This window comes from Akebia trifoliata, chromosome 5 (genome assembly GCF_017979445.1).
Source record: "Akebia trifoliata isolate Shusen 1 chromosome 5, ASM1797944v1, whole genome shotgun sequence".
NCBI classification, from domain to species: Eukaryota; Viridiplantae; Streptophyta; class Magnoliopsida; order Ranunculales; family Lardizabalaceae; genus Akebia; species Akebia trifoliata.
Window position 1 is genome coordinate 5,074,126 of NC_141379.1, and position 17,655 is coordinate 5,091,780.

The 17,655-nt window shown below is 37.2% G+C and overlaps 3 protein-coding genes across 6 annotated transcripts; 1 reads left to right on the forward strand and 2 right to left on the reverse strand.

Moving 5' to 3' along the window:
- The first annotated feature begins 909 nt into the window (after window positions 1-909).
- On the forward strand, window positions 910-7,435 carry LOC147401179 (protein NUCLEAR FUSION DEFECTIVE 4-like). 2 transcript variants are annotated; one of them, XR_015178348.1, is made up of 3 exons: window positions 910-1,449; window positions 2,390-3,769; window positions 6,339-7,435. XR_015178348.1 is itself a non-coding variant. In XM_086442352.1 (2 exons), the coding sequence occupies exons 1-2, from the start codon at window positions 946-948 to the stop codon at window positions 3,578-3,580; spliced, it is 1,695 nt and encodes a 564-aa protein (XP_086298478.1). In that variant the 5' UTR covers window positions 910-945; the 3' UTR covers window positions 3,581-3,923. The 2 variants fall into 2 exon arrangements, 1 of the variants encoding a protein (XP_086298478.1); XM_086442352.1 differs by lacking the exon at window positions 6,339-7,435 and having other exon boundaries at window positions 2,390-3,923.
- On the reverse strand, window positions 7,119-8,128 carry LOC147401180 (glutathione S-transferase U17-like). Its single transcript, XM_086442353.1, has 2 exons — window positions 7,760-8,128; window positions 7,119-7,590 (listed from the first exon to the last, which is right to left on the reverse strand). The coding sequence occupies exons 1-2, from the start codon at window positions 8,075-8,077 to the stop codon at window positions 7,213-7,215; spliced, it is 696 nt and encodes a 231-aa protein (XP_086298479.1). The 5' UTR covers window positions 8,078-8,128; the 3' UTR covers window positions 7,119-7,212.
- A 1,455-nt stretch (window positions 8,129-9,583) lies between these two features.
- LOC147401181 (Ribosomal protein S16 family protein) lies at window positions 9,584-17,632 on the reverse strand. 3 transcript variants are annotated; one of them, XM_086442354.1, is made up of 4 exons: window positions 17,483-17,632; window positions 15,133-15,289; window positions 14,781-14,826; window positions 9,584-10,052 (listed from the first exon to the last, which is right to left on the reverse strand). In XM_086442354.1, exons 2-4 carry the CDS (start codon window positions 15,263-15,265, stop codon window positions 9,830-9,832), a joined length of 402 nt encoding a protein of 133 aa, XP_086298480.1. In that variant the 5' UTR covers window positions 15,266-15,289; window positions 17,483-17,632; the 3' UTR covers window positions 9,584-9,829. The 3 variants fall into 3 exon arrangements, with proteins under 3 accessions (XP_086298480.1, XP_086298481.1, XP_086298482.1); XM_086442355.1 differs by lacking the exon at window positions 17,483-17,632 and adding an exon at window positions 17,314-17,453; XM_086442356.1 differs by lacking the exon at window positions 17,483-17,632 and adding an exon at window positions 17,326-17,445.
- Between the last annotated feature and the right edge of the window lie 23 nt (window positions 17,633-17,655).

Sequence of the window (17,655 nt, forward strand, 5' to 3'; positions counted from 1 at the left end):
TTTTCAGGGAAATTGCAACATCCCTTTCACCTTCTTGTAATAAATACCTATATCAACCTAGATCTCCTCTTTATTTCAACTCCCTTCACCCCCACCATATCCTGGTCACATTCCAACAACGCTTGCACCACAACTATTGTCACCATGTCACAATCAAGCAAAACATTTTATAAACATTTATACTTATAAGAGAAATCTTTCTTGAATGCAAATTTTCTACTAAACAAGTCGAAACCAAAAATGAATATTTCGATAAAATTTGACAAACTAATCTTTTCCCATCATAGTAAAAGAATCTAAGGCCCTCGTGAAACTTAACATGAAAAAATTGCAACAATTAAGAAGTTGTATGGAGATTAAATAATCTGTGAGGAAAACAAATCATTAAAAAAAAAAAACAATTGATTATAAAAAAATCAGTCCCAACTAGATGAAGCAACTCATCAAAGAAGATACCCTCAAACTCTTTATAAATTAAAAAAATAAAAATAAAAATTTTCAAGTATCTTCGATGTGTGCATCTCCACGTCAGAATTGTGAGAATCACAATGTGTCACCCGAGCACGACTCAAATAAATATTCTATTAAAATAACTATGTACGAGGTGCACTTTACTAGTTAAATCCCACAAAATGGGACATTTTAGACTGTTTTCGTAAGAGTCGTGTTGCGGTACACTTCGTTTTTCACTGCGCCGACCAGAAGGTGAGCACATAACCCTGGATATTTTCCACTCGTATCTCGAGGAAATAATCTACGACCACCACATACAGTGAGAAGAAACAAAGTCCATGAAAGATTCCTGTCCTTATTCGTAAATGTTAGACAGATGGGTCCACTAGTACCGTCAATAGAGGTCTTGAGACGCGTGTACAGAACGACAAAAAAAAAACAGCCAAGCCAGAGCAATACGGCAATCGAGGAAACGAAACATATACAGAAGGCATGGTGAGTGGTTGGAAGCGAAGGCCGTTGAAGGAGATGGAGAGCAGCAAATGGATTGCTACGCTCGCTAGTATTTGGATCCAGTGCAGCAGTGGATCATCATACGCCTTCGCTATTTACTCACCAGTACTCAAATCTAGTCAAAATTATGACCAATCAACCCTTGATTCTATTGCTGTCTTCAAGGACATTGGTGCAAACGCTGGACTCTTATCAGGTCTTCTGTACACCGCTGTGACATCTCGTCCTCGCTCTTCTGCTTCTTTCATCTGTTCAATTGGGGGACCATGGGTTGTTCTCATGGCTGGGGCGATTCAGTGCTTCACAGGTTATTTTCTTATGTGGCTCTCGGTTACTGGAATTCTTCCACGACCTCCTGTATCACTTATGTGCTTCTACATGCTTATTGCTGCCCATGCTCAGACCTTCTTTAATACTGCTAATGTCGTCACAGCTGTACGAAATTTCCCTGATTATAGTGGTACCGGTGTTGGAATCATGAAGGTTCGTTGATTCTTCCTCTTTAGGGGTTTTATTTCTGATAGATTTTGGGTATTTATTACTAAAATTCTGATTTTTTAATTTTTTTAATTTTTTTAATTTTTTTAATTTTTTTAATTTTTTTGTTTGATTCGATTGGACTAAAAAAAAAAATACCTTGCATGATTTGGAGTCTATAATTTGTGATTTTTAGAGAGTGGGGATTTGGTTTGGATTGTTAAATTTTTGTTCCATATTTTGATTTTGGACTATCAGAATCAGATTATGGAAATGATTTCCAGAACACAGAATCCTATTTGGCTAGAAATTGATTTTTTAGACTTTAGAACAAAAATCTCGTTTTCCGACTATTTTTCTACATTTGTGACAAAAAGAAACGTGTTCTGCATCATTTTTGATTGAGTCGTTGGGTAAGTGGCTGACGTGGCAAGGGCACAGAATCGTAGATTGTTTTCATCGGGATACACAGGAAAAATGTACGGTTCTTTGCCCTTGCCACGTCGGCCCTGTACCCAACCACATACCAGGACCGTGTGCATTCATCATTATTCTTTCTGATTGGATCCTGATTTATGATTATGGAAGGAAGAAGAGTCGTGATAATCTGACTCCCCCACATGGCATACTCAAAATACTCTCCTGATGGAGAACAAAGGGGTAGAAGAGAAAGGGGTATAAAGTTAAAGGGTATTTTTGGAAAGGAAGTAGAGAAAAGTGAAGTTGCTCCTGGAGGTGCATGCAAAATTGAATATGGATCGATCTTTATGGGGGATAAACATTGGTGGAAGACAACCGTTGTGTTTTATTATATAGATTGTGTGTGTGTGTGTGTGTGCACGCGCGCGCTCGTGTGATTGTATGCACACTTGTGAACATATACTGTTTTGTTCTGTTATTTGGTCCTTGTGTGGGGTTTAAGAGTGCAATTCTTGTTTCCTTCCAGGGCTTTCTTGGTCTTAGTGGAGCAATACTAATTCAAGTATATCAGGCAATATTCAAGGACAAACCAAGTTCTTTCCTTCTTATGCTTGCACTGTTGCCAACCCTCCTTCCTCTCTTGCTCATGTGTTTCGTAAGAATTTATCATACAAATGGAGTCGATGATAAAAAGCACCTAAATGGTTTTTCAGTAGTTGCTCTAATCATTGCTGCTTATCTTATGATCCTAATAATTGCGGAAAACGGCCTAGCTTTGGGATTATTAGCTCAAAGAATCTCATTTACAATACTTCTCTTTGCACTTGCCTCCCCACTTATCATTGCAATTAGAGCCCATTTGGGGGACTCCCAGACACCATCTTCACCAACTTTATCATTTGAAAGAGCTCAATTGTTAGATGTCCAGGGGGTTCCACTGGAAGCTGAGGAGATCAATGTGAGACACAATCGAATAGTGCATCACAATGTTGATCAAGAGTCGCCAACCCATGAAAAGAAAGTAATGGCACGAGGGGAAGACTTGAACCTTTTGGAAGCCATGTGCACGGCTGACTTTTGGTTTCTCTTCATAGCCATGTCATGTGGTATGGGCTCAGGACTCGCCACAGTCAATAACCTCAGTCAAATAGGAGAATCTCTTGGTTACACTCCTGTGGAATTGAGAACTTTGGTTTCTCTATATAGCATTTGGAATTTTCTTGGTCGCTTTGGAGCAGGGTATGTGTCTGATTATTTCTTACACTTGAGTGGTTGGGCAAGACCATTATTCATGGCCATCACGCTTGCAATCATGAGCGTCGGTCATACATTGATCGCTTCTTCACTACCTGGGTCTCTATATGCTGGCTCAATAATTGTAGGTGTTTGTTATGGCTCACAGTGGTCATTAATGCCCACTATCACTTCTGAGATATTTGGTGTAAGGCATATGGGTACGGTATTTAACACTATCGCTATTGCAAGTCCTGTTGGATCTTATATTCTATCTGTGAAGGTAGTTGGGTACATCTATGACAAAGAAGCATCATCAGATAGTGGGGGCATGTGCACTGGTGCTCATTGCTTCATGCTATCTTTTTTTATTATGGCATCTGTTAGTCTCTTTGGGTTTCTTATCGCGTTGGGGTTATTCTTCCGGACCAGAAGGTTTTATAAGCAAGTTATATATGACAGGTTACAACATTCCTCTGAGTAAGAGGACAGTTAGATTGATATTTATGAGTAAAATGAGGTAGATGAAATGGACCTTCTATTTTTATATAACGAGCTGAGTTCCGTGTTCAATCAACGGGATTTGAACCAATTAGGGAGGAACTCAGGTTGGGTGGTAAGGAGCTGCTACGTTTTCGCCTTGATCGTGCTGCTGGTTCTTGGTCAAATTCTTGTAAGTGTGATCTTACATCTAGAAAACCTAAATTTTATTTATTTGAGTGTCTTGTAGTGTGATGACTACAGCATGAGATTCTTGATTCCAAATTATTAAAATATCTTCGTTTTGAATCTCTTGTGAAAAAAAATAATTTAATTGTTCTTTTCAACCATGTCTTCAACATTGGGTTTTGGTGATTAGCTTGCCACTTTATCCACATGATGTGGTTAGTGACACGATTTAATGAAATCCAAAGCGCTTTGGTTTTTCTTGTTTAAATATCATACATTCACTTCATATGCCCATGATGAGGGAGGCAATAATTTACAGTTAAAGAGGTTGTAATTTAAGGAGATGGAAGGTTGTTGAATTTCTTACAGGAGATCCGAATTCTCAAGTGAACGACACACCATTCACCAAGAAGATTTGTGGTTAGGCGCAACTGATAGCTTGTGCAAGACAATACTATATATATAATACTAGAGTTTGCCCATGCCATACTGTGGACCCCATTGCTATAATTTTGTGGCTTAATGATTGAGACAAAGGAGTGGGGTCTACGTAATCCGACTTTATTGCTTTTCCTCTTCTCCCCACTTTTGAAGAAAATCCTTTTACTTTATCTCCTCTTTCAATGATGGAAAATGTTGAAGTGACTGCGAAAGGCATTGAGTTTCACAATATGTTGATGTGGATGTGCGCATGGAACCATAGATCATTTCCTCGAGATACGAGTGAAAAGCATGTATGGTTTTGTGCGCACTTCCACGTCAACATAGTGTGAAACACAATGTCTTGCTCAATCACTCCAGGATGACTCTTTAGTAATATATACCCTTTCAACTTTATTATCTTTCTTTTCCTCCCCCCTTTTTTTAATATTACCTCTCTAATTTCACTATCTTTCCTCTTTTACCAAAGAGGGTGCATGTGCTTGCGAAAGACACTACGGGTATGTTTGATTGCACATGGAAAATAAGGTGGAAAATCAATTTCCATGGAAAATGACATTTTTCAAGTGTTTGATTGCACATGGAAATGGAATTCATTTTCCACCCCATTCAAAAAGTCCACTAAATCATGGATTTCACTTTCCCACCCATATGGGTGGGAAAATGAAATCCACCCATGTTTTCCATCATCAATTATTCCCTACCACCACCACTACTACCACCACCACCACCACCACCACCACCACCACCACCACCACCACCACCATTACACTAACCTTGCCGTCGTCGTCATCGCCGTCGTCACCATCGCCGTCGCCGTCGGCTCCGTCTCCGACCACCTTCTCTCTCTCTCTCTTCTTATTTTTCTTCTTCTCCATCCCTCACCTCCTCCGCCACCACCACCACCAAGTTCTCCCTCCATTTTCCTCACTTACCTTCATCGTCGCCGCCGCCACCGCCTCCACCATCGTCGTCGTAGCAGCCACCGCCACCGTCGCCCTCGTCGTCGCCACATCTTCCTTCTCCTCTTCTTATTTTTTCTCATATTTTTTCCATGATTTTATCCAAGTGAAATCAAACAATGGAATTTGATTTTCCAACCCTACATATTTTCCACAACTAATTTTCCATGGATTTCAAATTCCATGGAAAGTGACTTTCCATGCAATCAAACATACCCTACATTTAAAATTATGCTAACGTGGATGTGTGCACGGAACACTAGATGTTTTTTTTTGAGATACAATCAAAAAACATCTATGGTTTTGTGCGCACCTCCACATCAGCGGGGGCAAGCAATTGGTCTTGCGCAATCACTCCTGCATGATTTTTCAGTAATATATGCCCCTTCAATTTTATTATTTTTCATTTCCTCTCCCTTTTTTAATAATATATCCCTCTAACTTCAGTATCTTTCCTCTTTACCAAAGAGGGTGTATGTGCCCAAAGGCACAGGCAAACTCTAATTTTTAAATAAAATTGAAATAAAAATTATGTAGGACAACAAGAAGATCGTATAATCACATTAGAGTTGTATGTTAGATGATCAAGAAGCATTATATTAATAAGTCGACAATAGTTGAAATGTGGGTATAGAGATTGAGTGAAAAGATAAAATTAGAAATGAAAGTGTTCGAAAAAATATAATACACTCTAGTACACAATAACTATGTTGTCTACTAACAAAGTTTCCAAGATTGTTTAGACATTTTTTTGATGGGTAAGTTGGACTTGAACCGACTTCAAAGTTGTTTTGCAAAATATCAAACCAACTGAGCTATGGATCTAAGCCCTTGTTTGGACATTCAATAAAGGTCAATTACAATGGAGTTTGAAATTTTGTAACATGCCACAGTTTTTTGTGTTTATTTCACGCTCCTAATTTTTCATTAATATTTGGGATACCTCTTTGGATACACGGCGTGTCATTGAAAGGAAAGGATTCTACCAAAATTTTGAAGCGGTATGTACACTTCAAAGTTTTTTTCATTACAATCTTCTTCAATTTGACGGTCTTGAGAGGAGAGGAATATCCAAACGAATGTCAATGGAGAGTGGAAATACTGTCCTTGAAACAACGAGAGTTGCACTTTCAAATTTGACTACGTAAGTAATGAGATCACTGTTCAAAGCAATTGTAGGAGGAAGACGAGAAACTAAAAGGCGTTGAAGAAGGGAGACGATGTCGACGGATCACGTGTCTTATGCCACCCCTCAAGGATATGGAGCGCACAGACAACCCCTTGACCTCATTCTGCCAACGCCTACTCTTTTTGGCCCACACCACAAGTGTACTGAGGAAATTTAATATTAAAGAATATGATGTTGTTATAAGTTACTCAATTTAAATAGTCGTGATAATCCATCATTCTTTTTTTTAGATTCCCCAATACGCTCCATCACAGAACCGTAGATCATTTGCTTTGGGATACACAAGAAAAAGAGTTATGATTATGTAACTGCCATGTCAGGGAGCGTAAAGGGGTGTGAAAAAATAGCCTCAAATTGTCACTGACTCTAAATATTAATATTAATGATTTGATTTTGGACCATGTATCATTTTCAAATTTGGCATCTTGTCGCGTCTCCTCCTATCTGAATTGATTCATCTCGAAAGAGTTTCTTTCCTCATAATTTTTTTTTTTTTTTTTTGATGATATGAACGATGAGTGTTTGCAAGTGGAAGTTTGTGGAAATGGATAAAAAGTTTGAAGGGATAAAATCATGTATGACTTGGGGCAAATCAAATAATTTTGAAACCTCTCAATTCTTTTATTTAGGATATAATCATATCACAATGGTAGAAGCGGTACTAGTTGGCCAAGGGAGACATAATATGATATGTCTAGCATATTGATTTGTGTACATATCAACATCCCATTTAACTCTTAATTTTAAAACAAACCTAATAGTGACGCTAAAAAATCAAAATTTATTATCAAATATCAAAAGTTCAACAAAAAAAACAGCACATAATTATTCCCAAATCCCGGATCACTCACTAATTTAGTTAGGAGGAGGAGATGCTTTGAACTTGGCAAAAAGCATCTTAGCAAATTCCATCAACTTATCTGTCTCAGGCATAATTTCCTTGACAGCTTCATCTCCACAAAACCTCTCAGCCCAACCAACAAGACCTGGTGTCTTAACCTCATCCAACAACTTCAATCCAGTCGTCTTCTCTGTCACCTTCAACCACCCCAAATAACACCCAAACGCAATATCAAGATACCCAATTCTCTCACCACCGAAAAAACCCTTTCCTTTGCTACATTTCTCAAATGCTTCTTCCAACAATCCCAACCCAGAAATCACTTGTTCCAGCGCTGTCGCCTTAGCCTCCTCTCCTGGAGCTCTCGAGATTCCAGACAAGGATGGGAACCACTACAACAAACAAACCAACCCACAATCATGTTAGAATTAGATCTTGGTTTTAAAACTCGTTTTTGACATCTCGTCCATTAACGATGGTCTTCCGAATCATCTCGCGATTTATAATAGCCATGATAAAAAATGAAATGGAGTGATTTGGAGGAAATAAATAAATACCAACCTTGTCGTCTATGTAAGCGGCCCAGAAGCGAGCAATGGCACGATCATAAGGATCAGAAGGGAGTAGAGAGGGTCCAGAGGTCCAGACCTCATCGATGTATTGGACGATAACAAGGGATTCGCAGATAGGTTTGTCTTCGTGGATCAAGACAGGTACCTTCTTGTAGACTGGGTTAGATTGGAGGAGGAGATCGCTTTTGGATCCCAATTTCTCCTCGAGGAAATCGTATTGGACCGATTTGATGTTGAGGGCGATCCGAGGCCGCATCACGAATGGGCTCGCCCATGCACCCAATACCTTGACGTCGCTCCCTGCCATGGCTTCCCTATTACCGACTTTTGAGACCTGGAGAGAGAGAGAGAGAGAGAGAGAGAGAATTAAGAAGAGATGGAGAGAGCTTTGGAGAATGTGTGGGTAATAAATAGGTGATTTGGTAGAAAGAAATATCTAAAGAGTGGTAGACTAGACCAGTATGGGTGGTAGGTTGTCGCTGTGGTGTGAATGCAGGAATCCTTTGCTGCATCAACGGATTCTTGATATTCTTTTCAATACTGATGAATGCACGTGGTTTTGGGTACGCCGCTGACGTGGTAAGGTCACAAACTGCACATCGTTTTTTTGTGTATCCCGATGAAAAAGATCGACAGTACGTTCTCTTAGAGTTGCTCAAGGTAGTTTTCGTAATTATAATGCAACAGTAGTTTATGGGGATGTGCAGTGTGTATCCTCAAGCGTAAAGCCTATGGCTCTTGCACATGCCACGTCTGTCTGGAGAGTACATTAAGTATGCCACGTGGGGAGAGTCCAGTTTTCACGACTCTGCATTGATTTTATGTGTATATTGAAACATGTATTTAAAAAGACTCATGATTTTCGAACACCCCCTCTGATATATACCCTCATACGCTCCCTCCCTCCCTGACGTGGCATGGGCTAGTACCATATAACTTTTTCCTGGGATAAACAATTGGACACGCCCATAAATATACTTTTTTTTATTTTTTTATTTTTTATTAATAATTATAATTTGAGTTAAATGGTTTATCTAAATAAAGATTGGATGACTTAGACAAGTCAACTATAGGAATTGAAAATCAAAATGTTGATTCTCTGTAAGTAAATTTTGGTGTGGCAATATATAAGTCCTCATAAAATATCCATTGACTGTGAAGCCGGGTACAATTGGCTTGGACGGTCATTGGTGGCCCAGTCAGCGTTGGAGAGGGAAGAGAAAATTCTAAAAATGCAATCCAAACAAAAGTATACTTAGTGGTTGGGTCATAAACATGCCCTTAAATAAGTTAGTTGGGTGATCAAGGGGTGTCCCCTAATTGTTGTTGGCCTACTGATCCACCAAAAATAAGTGCTGAAGTGAGAAAAAGTAGTTTCTCTCATTATTGCATAGTTAAGTCACACCATGTGATTTTAGGTACATAGTGAGGCTACAATTGATACCAACTTGCAATTGAAACTCTGTCAGCTACATAACAGCAACGCACCATAAAAATACATTTCAATTAATCCAAAATTCTATGATCAATACGCGGACAAATACTCGAATCTAATGGTTAAATATCACCAATCAGACCAATTTGTTGGTGTATTTAGGTCCAAATATTCATGGACCAACAACAGACCCAAAACATGGGAGTCCAAGGCGCTGTAATTTAACAGTAACTCATTTTGTAAGTAAGAAATGGTAAAATAAAAGTGTCTCCACAATGAGGTCGAATGACGGTGTCAGCTTGATGAGTCTACCATTGTTGATACCAAATGGGTCAATCATTTATAACATGAACCATAATCAAAGGTTAGGAACAAAAGTTACATTGGATCGTCAATACATTTGATTATGGATTATGATCTATACATCATATGATGGAACAGTTCAGATCAAAATGTAGAGGGGCCACAGCTAATGGTTCCATTTGAAACAAAATTTTAAGATTCTCAATTGCAACAAGGATGGATTAAGTTTGCCGACATTGAGCTATGACATTTGAACCCTAGGAATAGCACTCAAAACAAAAGGGAGCTGCTCTTACAGGCGGCTTTCATGGGGGTTCAGTCTTAGGCATCAATGTTGTTGCCTTCGGTGGCTTTTGGTTGTTGGTCAGCATCAGCAGTCTTCTTAGGAATCAGAACACGGCCAGTCAACGGATCAATAGGACGGGTGTCACGAGGTCCACCTTTCTGGGCCATTGCAAGCATTGGTGGGGGAGGTAGAAGCCCAGCTCTGAAAAGAATACGTTGAACGGGTTCTGAAGGCTGAGCACCAACTGATAACCAGTACCTGCAATTATTATGGAAAAGGGGAACCAAAAAATATGGATAAAAAAATTGGTAGTATTATATGTTTTATATGAAGAAAATGTCAAATTCGTTTACTAAATGTGAATAATACATGTAGAAAAAAGAAAAAAAGTATATTTCATGTAATCACCATCCCATATACTCTGCCTGTGAGAAGGGGGACTAAAGATGACCTTATCTACTTTGGTTTTTCTTATGTAGTAATCAAGATCTCAAACTATAATATATTAGTGGGATGGAGATTTTAGAATTGTCAATCGCCTGAAAAAGGGAAGAGTACATTGAGATAAGCTCACTATTGAGTAGATCGTAGCTTTGAACATACTCTCTTTGGTACCAAGGTCGGAAAATGAAGAGTTACCTGAGAAAAAGGAGGCTTTCGTAAATGTGTTTTATTACAATTGTTACCATTTCAACTCTTTTTCTAACTCATTCTCAATGAAGGTACAATCGAATTTCATCCTAGAAATATTATTAAAGATATTACAAACATTGGGCTATATGATGGAAGTATCTAGTAATGTTTGTCCCTTTCTTTCAATCATTGGACTCTCGATTCTCTCTCCAACTAATATTTTCCTACTTAACAAGTTTGTGGTACACGGTCTCCATATCTAGTCCTTAATACATATTTCCTCTGAAATAAATGATAACCTCCCCTCTTTCAATTGGTGGAGGCAATCTATTCCAAAAATCACATTCTACTTCAGATCCAGTACCCCAAACTCCTCATCGCAAAGTTCCTTTTTTTTGTCCTTCATATTTTTAACAGAAGATCACTCCACCCTCCCTTCCAACACAAAAGAACCCCACCATTCATTTACATTTTTCCTAAACTTCAGTTCAGAATCTGGTATCACACATTCTCGAATGTCTAATACCTCCACTATCAAAAAAGGAGAGTGTTGTAGTCTAGGGAATGCTGATTGAAGAACATTTGACAAGTGTTTACTCCATCCAAATACCCATAACCAGAGATCTATCATGTTGGCATCATAGTGTGATCCCCAATCCTCCTTATTAGAACATGGATACAAACCTCCTGCCAAACGCAAATCCATAAGGTTGTTCCCATTAATGAACTCCTCAAAATCTTTCATTTTTCTCATGATCCTGCAGCCACCATTCCTTTCAAAAGAAAATCTAATGACACTAAAGTCGTCACCCATGCATGATAGATCCCAAAAACCAGAGACATCATTCAATTCTTCACAAAATTGATTCCTAAGCCTCCTATTCATGACTTCATGGGCCCAACCACTCCAATAAAAACCTAGAGAAATTGATCATTCACACAACTACAAAAAAGGGATGGAGAACCCCCCCTCCCCTGAACAACAACAAGAGTATTAAATACCTGATGCTATTCTTATCCCAAAAGATCACCATACCACCGGCAGAGCCTACCCAAAATCCCTACTTCTTCCCAACTTGTCATCAATTGATGCTCCATCTTCTTGATCTTTGTTTTCTCAATAACAGAAATATTAAACTTTCATTTTTGTTAACAGATTCTTGACTTTGGAACTTCGGTTGATGTCACCCAAACCCCTGAAATTCCAAGGTAACATACCAAGATTTCTTTATAGGCAAAGCAAAATTTTATTTTATTAAAGTACGCTTTCTAGCTTGCCTATCTACTTTCTATCCATTTTTTCGATGCCCAAATCAGTGGAGATTCGCATGGAAAGACTTTTGAAGGATTTTCTATGGAACGACAAAAATGGGGGAAGAAAATACCATTTGGTTAAGTGGAAGTTGATTTGTTCCCCGAAGTGCAATGGGGGGTTGGGGATCAAAAGTCTAAGGTTAACAAATAGAGTTTTATTGAGTAAGCGGTTATGGAGGTTTGAAGAAGAGAAGGAAAGCTTATGAAGGAGAGTGATGCATGCAAAATATGACGAAAAATTGTTTGGTTGGTATAATGGGGAAGCAAAAAGGGGCATATGGTTGTAGTGTATGAAGGGAGTTTTGAAGGAGGAAGTGACTTTGAGAAGGAAACTACTTTTAGGACAGGGCAAAGAAATAGGATCCGTTTTTGGGAAGATAGGTGGTGTGGGACTTTGGCTTTGTCATCTCAATACCCATCTTTGTATGCGTGCTCCTTAAAGAGGAATTACTTGATCGATCAATGTTTGAGACATCTGAGAACACTTATTCTTGGGACTTAGGTTTTAGGAGGAACTTCAACGATTGGGAATTGACTGAGCTAACATCTCTTCTCAACCTTCTTAATGAAGTTCAGCTCAGGGACAATGATCAAGACAAAAGGGAATAAATCAAAGTTAAAAATAAGAGATTCATTATTAAATCTTTTTACAAAGCCCTTCTCCCAAGGTCAGAAATTTTTTTTTTTCCATCCTTTGCCATTTGGTCGAATCTTGTTCAGGCAAAAGTATCTTTCTTCACTTGGCTTGCCTCTTGAGGGAGGATTCTCACTTTAAACAATTTAATCTCTAGAGGGTGGATTACTCCCAATTGTTGCCCCCTTTATATGAAAGATAGAAAATACATGGATCATATTCTTATTCATTGCTCTTTCTCAATAGGTATTTGGTCTTCTTTTCTTTCCTTGTTTCATAGGAGTTGGGTTCTTCCCAATAACTACCGTTCTTTCTTAGAAGGTTGGGGCTTGAATACCTTCTCCCTCAAGAAGAGACATTTGTAGTCTATTCTTCCTTCAGCCACATCGTGGGGTCTTTGGAAGGAGAGAAATAACAGAGTATTCAAAGACAAGGAGAACAATGCGCAAATGGTGTTTATTGAGATCTTAGGATTGTTCTTTTGGACTAAGCTAAACAGGGAGTTTTTCGGGGTTTTCTTTGAAGATTTTGTGTTTAGATGGGAAAACTTGTGTAGCTCTTAGTATTGGTTTTCTTTGCTTGAGCTTGCTTTTTTGCTTAGCTTTAGTTTCGTTATTGTTTATGTATTTTGGTTTTTTTCTTGGGGGCCATCTCGGCTTCCTTTGTTCTCTTTCTTTTCTTTTTTATAAAATCTTTATGCTTACCAAAAAACAATGTCCATACAAGAAGACAAAAGAAAAGAAGCTAAAACCAAAACAAAACAAAACCCTCAGTCATTACAAAAGAGCTCTCAACTTAAAAAAAGATCTTAAATAGAACTCCATCTGAACTCGCGAAACTGCTTGGCCCAGAAGTAAACAAGCCACGAACTAGAGATCAACACTTCTTGTAAAGAGTGCTCCTTTCCTTCGAAAACTCTGCTATTCTTTCCAATTAATGTCCCAACAGATGATGACGGGATTAAAGACCAATGAATTCTTCTTTTTCAGAAGAAGGTTTTTTACACGCCAACTCCCACTTTAAACAAGAAGAGACACAGGAAAGCAAAGAAGAGGCACGGGAAAGCACCATTTAATGCCAAATACTGAAAGACATTAAGCCCAAACTTCTCTAGCAAAACTACAAAATGAATGCTTGATACATTTCTGCCCCACTCCCTTTTGTTGCTTTCCAGATTTTACTACCAAATCGACCCCAATTCAATCCAGACCCAATCCATTGACAGCCCTATTGGCTACACAATGTAGCAAATGACTTGATAGCTAATTTACATAATTATGGAGTAGTGAGCATCCTTTACCTTCCAAGGTTCTTTTTGTGTCTCAAACTATACAAAAAGCTGATAGAACGCGGAATTCTAGCAATCAAAGATATATTGTGAGTTCTTTAGTCACAGCTCACAAGCAGTTGGCGACAAATAAGAGGTAACTTGGCTTCAAGACTCATGCAAAACAGGATTATTAAAGCGGAATGGAAATCAAAATCCTAAACCAAATTCCATTTTCTTATCTCCCTTCATCGTCCTGCATCAATTATAGAGTAAACCCTCCAGGAGCTAACAAACTTGAGACTAGTACATAGTTAACTTGGTGTCCTATGAGCAATATGTTTTTCAACCCATACCCGTCTAGATGATTTTCATACTCGTGCTAGACATCCTGATTTTGAGTGTGGAATCTAACACTTTCAATAGGGTCAAAACAAACAATTGTGGAATTGTTGAAAATTTCTTATGCACCAAGTCTCTTGAATGATATAAAACCAACCAGTTTAATCATATCAACCAGCAATCTATGCTTATGAGTGAGTCCAAATTTGAAAGGTTTAGTACAGAGAAGAAAAAATAACCACGCAAGAGGCCTTGTAGCATGATCAATGCATGCAGATCAAGTTACACTGTGACATCTGGAGCATAAATTGTTAAAATTCAAACTCTCTTGTATCCACGGAAAGGAAAATTGGGCATCCAACACAAAAAAGAACAAGGAAATAGAACTCCAAAATGATCTAGTTTACGTCTCCCTTTCCAATCCTTTGTTATCGTGACCTTGTAGGTAATCCTTTTTGTCTTCCTTTTTCTCTTACCGTATCTCATTTCATGATTTTTCTTTGGAGAAGAGAAGGTACGCATTGATCTTTAAAGTTGAACATCAGTTAATAAACAAACAACTGAACACTGGATACATTTCACGAAGAACTTCAAGATTATGTTAATAAATTTATTATTAAAAAGAACAAAAAAAAAAAAACCTGAATTTAAGGATAAATAAACACACAAATTGCTTTGTACCCATTTTAAATTAGCAATCAATTTAAACTACCATGACGTTTTTCAGTAAGACAATTTATTAGCAGCACATAAATTAGTGTTTAAAGTAAATAAATAAATAAAGACAATTACTTACTTCACTCTGTCGAAGTTCAGACCCATTCTCTTACCACCATCTTGGCCTACAAAAATCCAACATAGCCAGAAATATACAGATACTCAGGAATCATAAATTGCCTAAAAAAGTGGGGAAAAAAAAACTACACAAGAAGCCATCATAAACCGCTTGAACAAATGGGTATGAACTGAAAATTGAACAAAGGATAAAAACAAATCAGATTTCAACAAATTATTATGAATAAATCACACATTTAAATAAACAGGAATGACAAAAAAAAATTAACAAAATAGGTAATAAAATAAAATAAAAAATTCACAGTCGATAAAATGTCAAAAAATAAAAAATTGAAATGTTAAAATTGAAATACCCGGTAAAGGATTGTAGTAACCCAAGATTTCGAGATGCTTCCCATCTCTAGGGGATCTGCTATCGGCAGCCATAACTCGATAAAATGGCTTGTTTTTGCATCCAAACCTTGACAATCGAAGTCTAACAACCATTTTCTATTGCAAAAACTGAGATCTCTGCAAATGGGGAAAAAGACAATGAAAATTTTCTGAAAAATAATTGAGATGGCTTCTATAGTTATTTATAATACAAATGAAAACAACAAAACCACAAAGGGTTCTACCAAATGCAGGAGCCCTCACTAGGGTTTTACTATTTTAACATGTGATATTGATTGGTTTCACACTAGGATTAGCCTCATATAAAATCCTAAATCTAACAAATAAAAATCTAAACAGAGAGAGGAAGAGAGAAAAGAGAGGGTTTTTATTGGCACCTCAATTTTTACTTATTCTCAGCCATTGAATTGTTTTTTTGGGTGAGTTACCATTTAATGCGCTAAATATGGAAAAATTCCAGTTCCGAATTTGCTGATAAAATACCAGCAAACTCATCGTAATCTGTGATCTCACTGGTAATTTATCAGTAAATTCGTTGATTATAAAAGTGACGAATTCACGTTTTGGGAATTAAAATGAACTGTGTACCGGAACCAGAATTTTGTCATAAGTTGCACAGGTTTTAGGAAATATCTCGATTTTTTGTTGTTGTTGCTAAGCTCTATTTTTTTTTAACTGGGATGTAATAAGTAAAATTTTGTAATACAACTCTCATAAATAAAGATAGCTGCTATTGGCACACCCCAACTTTTACTAGTAGCAGTGTAGCACACTATATAATTGAATTATTAATTCCACACCAATAAGGAAATGTGCACACCATTTATTGAAAAGACTAATATTACCACACTAGTTCCTTTACTACACCCCTATGCTTATGCGATGACAGCAAGGAAACACAACACACTTGGAGGGAATATTCATTAACAATTTAGTAAGCTTTATCTTAAGTCCAATTGTAGACATGGTTTTAAATCTCATCCGAGGCACGAGTCATCTCAATATCGTTCATGAACGAGAAGAATAGAGATGACATCTCACATCTATAGAATCTCACGAGCTAAACGAGTTGGCTCGGACGATATTTTGAAAATCTTGGCCGAATCAGTAAAACTCACCTGAGTCAACTGGGATTTTTTATATTTTAATGGAAAAAATTATTTTTTTTATAGAATTTAAACATTTATCATCAAAGAAAATATAATTTTATAATGAAACATCTTATAATTTATCTTCTTTACTATTATAATGAAGTAGAAGTGGTTTGACACCAAAATTTGGATCTCACAAATGCCCCCACCTAAACATTTAAATTTAATAAAATCAGGGTCATTTTGCTATAATAATAAAAAATTGCAATCCCACTCCTCTATAACTATTACCACGGTTTCAAAAACCCTTTCATTAATTTTAAATTATAAATAAAGCCCTTTGCATTTGCACAGGCCACCTTCCAAAATCTTATAAAAAAATTTATAATTATTTTCATATATATAATTATAAATAGAGTTAAATGATTTATCTCGTCCAAGACAATGCGGTCTCATCCATGAGACGAGACATCAAACCAAGATTTGAAACCATGACTGTAGAACAGTGTATTTGGTTTTAAACTTGGATATTGTAAACACTGGCCTGAAAATAAAAGATTCCAACATCAAAATCTGTTCATCTCTGAAGTTGGTCAGCATTCAAATACAAAACCAAAATGTTTTAGATCTAACGTAATAGAGATTCCTTGCATCCATTATTCTCTTTCACAATTCATCAAACACATTTTATGCAACACAAGAATAAAGCTCTGCTACCACTAACAATTGCAATTTTAACGCATGAGCCTTACATCTTTGAATTAGAGAGAGAGAGAGAGAGAGCTACTAAAATCAGAAAAAAAAAATATTCTAAATCATCCAAACTTATACTAAAATCAACTTTCAAAATTTCAAAAAACTAAATAATAAAATAAATGAAGAAGATTACTGTATTTCATTCGAACATACTAATTTGATTTCAAAAATCCTAGAAGAAACCCTAGATTTAAAAAAAAAAAAAAAAAACACACACACACACACACTATGAATGAACTTCTCCAAAAATCAAAACCTAGGTAGAAAACCAAATCAATATAAAAAAAATGAGACCTCGAATCGTACAATGATGAGGTTCCATCGATAATCACCCTTCCCAAAATCCAAGTTCTATGAAAATTTGTATAAACTCTTTAATTTTCATCTTGGATTCGAATACCCCTTCAAACACAGACCGCTTAACGATCTCCAAAATGAAGAGAGAGAGAGAGAGAGAACATACCTAAAAGCAACGGAGGAGACGTCGTTCCTTACAGAGCTCTTCGATATTCGACTTCGTGGGGTTTTTCGATCTCACGCCATCTGTTTTTCATTTTAATTTTACTTGAGGTGTTATTAGTAAAAGAGGCTGTGCCAATAGCAGCTCTCTAAATTAATAGTAAGTAGAAGTATAAT

Excerpts from the sequence above, each read along its gene's own strand:
- LOC147401179 (XM_086442352.1), top strand. The coding sequence starts at position 946 with ATGGTGAGTGGTTGGAAGCGAAGGCCGTTGAAGGAGATGGAGAGCAGC. Across the intron at positions 1,450-2,389 it reads CCGGTGTTGGAATCATGAAG|GGCTTTCTTGGTCTTAGTGG; the intron begins GTTCGTTGATTC and ends GTTTCCTTCCAG.
- LOC147401180 (XM_086442353.1), bottom strand. The coding sequence starts at position 8,077 with ATGGCAGGGAGCGACGTCAAGGTATTGGGTGCATGGGCGAGCCCATTC. Across the intron at positions 7,591-7,759 it reads CCGCTTACATAGACGACAAG|TGGTTCCCATCCTTGTCTGG; the intron begins GTTGGTATTTAT and ends TGTTTGTTGTAG.
- LOC147401181 (XM_086442354.1), bottom strand. The coding sequence starts at position 15,265 with ATGGTTGTTAGACTTCGATTGTCAAGGTTTGGATGCAAAAACAAGCCA. Across the intron at positions 14,827-15,132 it reads TTACTACAATCCTTTACCGG|GCCAAGATGGTGGTAAGAGA; the intron begins GTATTTCAATTT and ends GGATTTTTGTAG. Across the intron at positions 10,053-14,780 it reads CTGAACTTCGACAGAGTGAA|GTACTGGTTATCAGTTGGTG; the intron begins GTAAGTAATTGT and ends TAATAATTGCAG.